A 7,016-nucleotide genomic window follows, 5' to 3' on the forward strand; every position below is an offset into this window, starting at 1 on the left:
AAATATTGTATGGAGATAGCAATAAGGAAGTAATGTTTATGCATTTAACTTTTCATAATTTTTAATAAATTGTAATAAACGCAAAATTATGAATATTGGCTAATGTTTTAACATAATAGGATGGTATTACCATGTTATAAGGCTTGAATTAATTATACCTTAGGTTCTCAGCATTCTGCTTTGCTTAATAGCCTAAATATTATGCTTAATGCTTTGGCTTATTAAATGGAAATATTTATGGTAATTTCTGTGTAATAAGCAGGAATCAGGGCTGCAAAATGCAAAACCGACTGTTTCTATGCAATAACCTATTAAAGCAAACTACAAGAAGTGTGAGCATTATCTGGAAATAATGGTGGTAGGTTCTGTGTAATAAGCAAGAATCAGGCTTGTAAACTGACTGTATTTATTGCCAAGTTAATCACTGAATAAAACAAAAGTCAAGAGTTCTGATGATGAACTGGAAACACATGGAAAATGCTAAACTACCTGTTTGAAAAACATTAAGTATTAGATTTAAAAAAATAAACATGCATAAAACACTCATTAAAAGCTCGCTGGAAAATAACTGCATTGTATTTGTTTGAGGATCACAAACTGCTAAGAGGTCTATTTAAAATAGTTTTTGAAATTGCATAGGAGTGTAGAAGATCCTCTGTCACAGCACATTTTATATCTGGATGACAATGGAATACATATTTTAAATGTCCAATACACAAAAACAAAATGCCATCCATCTATGCATTTTTTCCAGGGGAGCTGGACCCTGTCTCAGCTGTCATTTGCGGGAGATGGGCTACACACTGGACAGGTCACCAGTCTGTCATCGGGCTAATGCCGAGACGAACTATTCACATTTACAACTAGGGTCAATTTACACAGTCAGACCTAGAGCTAATCACCAATTTATCTAACCCCATGCATGACTGTGGGAGGAAGCCAGAGTAGCCAGAGAGAGCCCACACAGATCTGGAGATAACATACAAACTCCATGCAAAAAGGCTCCAGCCACAGGGGTGATGTTATTGTACTGGATGTATGGCTCTTATATCCTTGAAAAGGCGACCAAGGGGTCCATTTCTGTGTTGTCTACCCAGCCAGTAGTTCCACTCAATAAAATGTAGGATCTCTCTCAGTGACTTCTCAGTCATGTTGCCTCTGAAACGGTACACCTCTTGCTTAAAGGTTCTCCAGGACCTTTCTATATGCTGGGTATGTGCTCCTGTAGCAGGGTGAACAAAAAACCTCTGGTGATTGACTTGGTAGTGTATATACCCATGTTGCCTCAGTCTGCAGTAGGAACGCCAAGAGTCACTCAAAATTGTACTTGCAGGTCTAACATATCGCTGTATAATAGGAAGTAGTCTTTCAGAATTTCGTCTGCGAACAAATTTCAACACAGGCCTCCTTCTCCGTTGATTGACTTCCAACAATCCAAAAACCCAGCCTCTCCTGCGCCAAGTAGCACCAAATCGCCCGCGTGCATACTGAAAAATTAGAAGTTTTTGGAAAGAGGACAGTGTTAAGGCATGATTTATTTGCAGTTGTCTGAACAACAATTTCATAGATACAGATGTACCTATCACCATTATTCACCAATTAATATCTTAAATAAATTCATATCTTTACCTTTCTCTTGTGACAAAACTTGCTCTCATCAATGACAACAAAACCATGTCTTCCACCTATTCTCATTTTCCCCATCCTCTTCAGGTGCTTAACTGCTTGCACACACACCCTCCTTAGTGTCTTGGACATCTTGGACAAAGTGCGGCTGCTTCCACAGACTCCCTCTTCAATTAAGTCCACTTGCCTCAGTCTTAGCCCTTGTGCAAACCTGCAGCAATGTAGTAAACCTATATGAATAATGTTAATGTGATATTAACACAGTTTATTACTGACTTCTTAATCATGTAAAAGGTGTTACTGTTATGTCACATGTATGAAATTATTATAAAATAATAATGTGGTAGAATAGAAGGGATATTACTAAAGGTGGTTCTACACACTACTTAATCATGGGGTGTACTTAGTTAGTACTTAATTTTCATATACTGCTTCTTCATTTTTGCGTAGCTTTTATTAAATAAATAATGAAATATTGTTGCTGCTCATTCAAGGTTGCATTTACCTAATTTTACAACAGTTTGTGTTTAATATTATGCTATGAGTCAAAATAGTTTACTACATGCAGTACATATGTACTTACTGTTTATCATGACTATATGTATGTCTGTGTAACAAACCTATGCATGAACATCATCCAAGAAGTCAAGGAGGAGCGAGAGCCTGAGAAAATAGACCCATCTCTTATGGATTTGGACATGAATCTATTATGTCTTCGACACACCCTTTGAACAAAATATGCCATTTGGTAAAACATAATGAATACATGAATTAATACATTAAATATCAATAAACAACAATAATAATATTTTAAATTTTGTGACTGTGCTGATTAGCTGATGGTATTTTACAAAATGTCTTACTAAAGTACTTTCAAAGTACTCTCCAAATGCAAATAACTAACCTAGAAATGTGTAATTCAGGCATATGGAAGACATAGGTCAAATTTAAGAAATTTATAGGAAATCAAGAACTTACCAGCGATATCCATCTCTTGTGTTGCCACCTTTTCTCATTTTCATTTTTCTTTCACACAGAGAGCATCTCTTCTTTTTTGAGAGTAATTTCAGTTTTTGAAGCCATTTTATAAGTACAAGCTTCTTCTTATTTCCCCTTTGTGTTATGTTTAATAATTTTTCAGCGGTGTTCATGTTGAATGGACTGCAAGTCAAGTATGAATCACATACTGGCGCCAGATAGTAAAGCAGCTGTCTGGTCCGTCAGTTAATGGTCCCCCATTCACTCTGCTTCCACGGCAGTAAGAAAAGTAAATAAAAAATAATAAATAACTTCATTCTTTAAGTGCAAAAAGCAAATTTATTTGGATTTATTGTCAATTTAGATTCAGTTAAGTGGGACAATGTACCCTGTTTTCGTTACAGCCGTAGGAGTGCCTGTGCATCACTTTAAATCTTCCCCCTCCAAACTAAGCTCTGCTGGAAAGAACCGGCTGCCAGTAGGTGGCAGACTGCGGTCTGGTGGGAATATGCACATTTTCTTTTATCTCTGGAGGAGAGAGAAAGAAGAAGTTGGCGCCAACAGCCACACTTTGCCTCCTTTTTTGGCGTACCTCACAGTTCCAAGCTGGCAAAAACCACTGGATTACAAGAGTGTCTTTGGAATAAAATCGCCATACTTTCTACTGTTGTAAGGTTGCAAGGTAAGAACATGAATTCTTAATATTACAGAAAATTATGCACATTTTTGTCTTTTTTTGATAACATGCTGTGATGTTTCGGGGTTGGCACATTTTTATTATATATATATATATATATACATACATACAACGAAGGAACTAGTTTGTGTCAGTCTGAATCACTGTGTGGTTTATTTTGATCCTGATAATTGATGTTTTGAGGTTTGTCAAAAAATACTTGATATTGGACCATTGTGTATATGTGTAGACCCAGAGGGTTATTGGTTTATAGTCAGGTGTATTTCCTGTATCCTTATTTAAAAAAAAAAAAAAAAAGTTAAATTCTGCACTTTGTATTTGCTTAACTATATTACTGGCTCATTATTAACGATAGCCATTAAATATTCCAAAGTTACCAGTAAACCATTGAATGTTTCCAATACAATATTCTAACATTTCAGAGCCATGCCTTTAAGAAGAAGGTACAACACAGCCAACCAGGTACATCCATCTGTGAGTGCTGATGGCAGTGCTGGATCTGCACAGGTGGAACAACTTGACAATGTAGAGGGTAAAGGAGAAAGTAAGTATACAATCTTATCCACAAGCATTAATTGACTACACTCATGTAGGCTTTTTCAGTATGACACCTTTAATGCACCAGTATTTATAAATCACTACCCCCTAATTCTATACTCCTCTCAAACTTCCTACAGTTCACTATTAAGTCTTCAAAAATACAGGGGGAAAATACCTATCATTACTCATTTTTGTAAGCGCAAACTGTCATATATGTTAAAAAGCATTCTGTTGTAGAATTTGACTGTATTCACAAGTAAAGTTTGAAGCAAAAGTTAGTATTTATTGGCAGCCATAGACTGAAACGTAACATATATTTTAGAATCTGCTAATAACACAACAGTGAAGACACCGAAATAATTTAATTGTTGTAGAAGAAGAACATTATGGAAAAGAGAAACTCAAACAAAAAACCCAACAATGTTGCCATACATTGTATAATACAATTAAAACATCAAAATTGATTCCTTGGTTTTCATTGTATCTAAACATGTCCTTTTTCTTTTGTTTTGTGATGATATATATATTTTTTACCATTATAGCGCCAGGAACTCCATCTACGTTGGCTCCAACTGCTACAGCAATAATTCAGCAGCTAAGAGACAAAATTACTGTCCTTGAAGATGAAAGAAATTTCCTCAGAGAACAGCTGAAAAAAGCACTGGATAACATCCCTACTACTTCAGGTGAAACACAGAAATTGTGATCTGCTTTGATTGATTGATAATTTAAAAATGCAATATGGCTTATATATATATATATATATATATATATATAAAAACAGAGGACACCTACAATCTAAAGCCTCATCCATTTTTTTAGAGTTTATAATCTAACCTGTTGAAGAACTTCAACTGTCAGTCATCTTCCATCAGTCCGGTCAATGAAAAAAATGGTTTGTTTTTAGAGTCATGGCCAAAGGCTTCAGCAGTTGCAACACTAAGAAAGCAAAATTTATTTGCCAGTAACAGTTTTTGAAAAATATGAATTGCTTGCGAGTTAGCACTCTGTGTTGGCCCTGCGACAGGCTAGCGACCTGTACAGGGTGTACCCTGCCTCTTGCCCTATGTCAGCTGGGAGAGGCTCCAGCCCCCCCGTGACCCTGAAAAGGATAAGCGGAAGAGAATGGATGGATGGATGGACGGACGAATTGTTTGTGATAGATTTTCACTGTGTCATAGACACATTTATAAATAATTTAATATAAACATGTAAAAGTAGATGGATACAAAACTTTGTGCCATTGTCACAACTTTTGATCACAACTGTATACTCCACTTGTCTCTTTTTCACAGTACACTTTATTTTATTTTTTTATTTATTTTTTTTTTACAATTCTCAGCAAAACGACATCATTCCCCCTCAAGTTCCAGTTCCTCAGATTCATCAGCCTCAGACTCTGAGTCGTCTTCTTCACCGAGTGACGGGAAAAAGAGCAAGAAGGCCAAGAAGAAGAAGAAGAAGAAAGTGTCACAGTTTGGCAAAAGAAGTATGTTATGTAGCAGTTAACATTCTTTTTTTACATTTTTTTTTAGAAAATGTCAGATTTGCTGACACAGTCATATAGCTATGTGTCACAGTGAGTTCTGTCTTGTATGACTGCTCAGTTGTGTGATTTAACATTTTAGGTATTAAGAGTGTAAATATTGGAAACAATTCAACACATATATACTTACTTGTTCATGCCTCTGGATGTGTTGTGATTGTTTTGTTCTTGGCTTTTACAGTGAAACACCCAGAAGATGTCAAACACAGGTATATGTTTGTTCTTAAAACATTCAAGAAAACACACAGCCTGAACCGAAGTTGTGAAAAACTCAACGTGGATCGAAACACTATTGCCTACACAGCCGTCATTGCTGAAGTCCTTTTGGTAGCGGACAGCGAGGAGAAATGTAGGGTTCCACCCTTTACTGGCGGCTCACTCCTTAAGTATGCAAAAGAGGTGAAGGTTTTCCTTGATGATGAGCCAGAGTTAAGAGCAAGAATAGACAAAAAGAAAAAAGAGAGAGAGTTGTTGCCCATCTCTTACAAAATCAAAGGGAATTAGGAAGTTCTTCTTGCTTTTTTCTATTTTTTTGTCACAACCTTTTGAGAAAATGTTTGCAGTTTTAACATGAATAGTTTAGTTAATGAGAAGTCTGTTTTTTCCAGCTATTTCCAGGATTGGATGATGTTTTATTAATTTCTTTGTGATAACTATTCATGTGTGATAAGTTTTTCTTTGAATATTACCCATAAGAAGTGAAACCATAGGGTTGTTTTATTGATTTACTTTGTTTTATTTTTTCGCATGTCTTTGTGTTGTTGATGTTGGTTGTTTGTTTGTATTTTCATTTTGTAAATCCTGATCTCATATCTTAGAATACAATATTTCTTTATTTACTTATGTTCAGGCATTGATCAAGTTATCATTTTTATAAGGTTGCTTCAAGTTTATCCATGTTGTGTTATACAGACATTGCTTTGTTCTTTAAGGAAAATGACAATAAAACTGCAAGTTCATGAAGGAATTTGGTCAGCATTTTTAGTTTATTATATGTAAACAAGCAGAAATTTCTTCTTGTAATCTGATGGTTTTTGCAGTTATTGCTATAGAACCTACCACCATTATTTCCAGATAATGCTCACACTTCTTGTAGTTTGCTTTAATAGGTTATTACATAGAAACAGTCGGTTTTGCATTTTGCAGCCCTGATTCCTGCTTATTACACAGAAACTACCACCATTATTTCCAGATAATGCTCACACTTGTTGTAGTTTACTTAAATAGGTTATTGCATAGAAACAGTCGGTTTTGCATTTTGCAGCCCTGATTCCTGCTTATTACAAAGAAATTACCATAAATATTTCCATTTAATAAGCCAAAGCATTAAGCATAATATTTAGGCTATTAAGCAAAGCAGAATGCTGAGAACCTAAGGTATAATTAATTCAAGCCTTATAACATGGTAATACCATCCTATTATGTTAAAACATTAGCCAATATTACTTCATAATTTTGCGTTTATTACAATTTATTAAAAATTATGAAAAGTTAAATGCATAAACATTACTTCCTTATTGCTATCTCCATACAATATTTTTACCACATTTTTAAGCTACTATTACTAAAGGGTTTAGCCTCATGGGCATATCTCTGTTTCCACAGCATTACCATCAGTTTTGGGGGCCT

The 7,016-nt window shown here is 35.2% G+C and overlaps 2 protein-coding genes across 2 annotated transcripts; one reads left to right on the forward strand and one right to left on the reverse strand.

Annotated features, from left to right (window-relative positions):
• Positions 1 to 815: 815 nt before the first annotated feature.
• On the reverse strand, positions 816 to 2,778 carry LOC115776205 (uncharacterized). The gene is made up of 4 exons (XM_030723805.1): positions 2,605 to 2,778; positions 2,247 to 2,351; positions 1,630 to 1,837; positions 816 to 1,487 (listed from the first exon to the last, which is right to left on the reverse strand). Exons 1-4 carry the CDS (start codon positions 2,775 to 2,777, stop codon positions 1,023 to 1,025), a joined length of 951 nt encoding a protein of 316 aa, XP_030579665.1. The 5' UTR covers position 2,778; the 3' UTR covers positions 816 to 1,022.
• A 207-nt stretch (positions 2,779 to 2,985) lies between these two features.
• Positions 2,986 to 6,281, forward strand: LOC115776208 (uncharacterized). The gene is made up of 5 exons (XM_030723808.1): positions 2,986 to 3,286; positions 3,724 to 3,845; positions 4,384 to 4,527; positions 5,184 to 5,330; positions 5,569 to 6,281. The coding sequence occupies exons 2-5, from the start codon at positions 3,728 to 3,730 to the stop codon at positions 5,889 to 5,891; spliced, it is 732 nt and encodes a 243-aa protein (XP_030579668.1). The 5' UTR covers positions 2,986 to 3,286; positions 3,724 to 3,727; the 3' UTR covers positions 5,892 to 6,281.
• Positions 6,282 to 7,016: the final 735 nt, after the last annotated feature.

Source organism: Archocentrus centrarchus, unplaced genomic scaffold (assembly GCF_007364275.1).
Source record: "Archocentrus centrarchus isolate MPI-CPG fArcCen1 unplaced genomic scaffold, fArcCen1 scaffold_27_ctg1, whole genome shotgun sequence".
Lineage (NCBI taxonomy): Eukaryota > Metazoa > Chordata > Actinopteri > Cichliformes > Cichlidae > Archocentrus > Archocentrus centrarchus.

Coding starts and splice junctions, on each gene's coding strand:
- LOC115776205 (XM_030723805.1), bottom strand. CDS start 2,777: ATGAACACCGCTGAAAAATTATTAAACATAACACAAAGGGGAAATAAG. Junction 2,352..2,604: donor ACAAGAGATGGATATCGCTG/GTAAGTTCTTGA, acceptor TTTTGTTCAAAG/GGTGTGTCGAAGACATAATA. Junction 1,488..1,629: donor AGTTTTGTCACAAGAGAAAG/GTAAAGATATGA, acceptor CTAATTTTTCAG/TATGCACGCGGGCGATTTGG.
- LOC115776208 (XM_030723808.1), top strand. CDS start 3,728: ATGCCTTTAAGAAGAAGGTACAACACAGCCAACCAGGTACATCCATCT. Junction 3,846..4,383: donor TGTAGAGGGTAAAGGAGAAA/GTAAGTATACAA, acceptor TTACCATTATAG/CGCCAGGAACTCCATCTACG. Junction 4,528..5,183: donor TAACATCCCTACTACTTCAG/GTGAAACACAGA, acceptor TACAATTCTCAG/CAAAACGACATCATTCCCCC.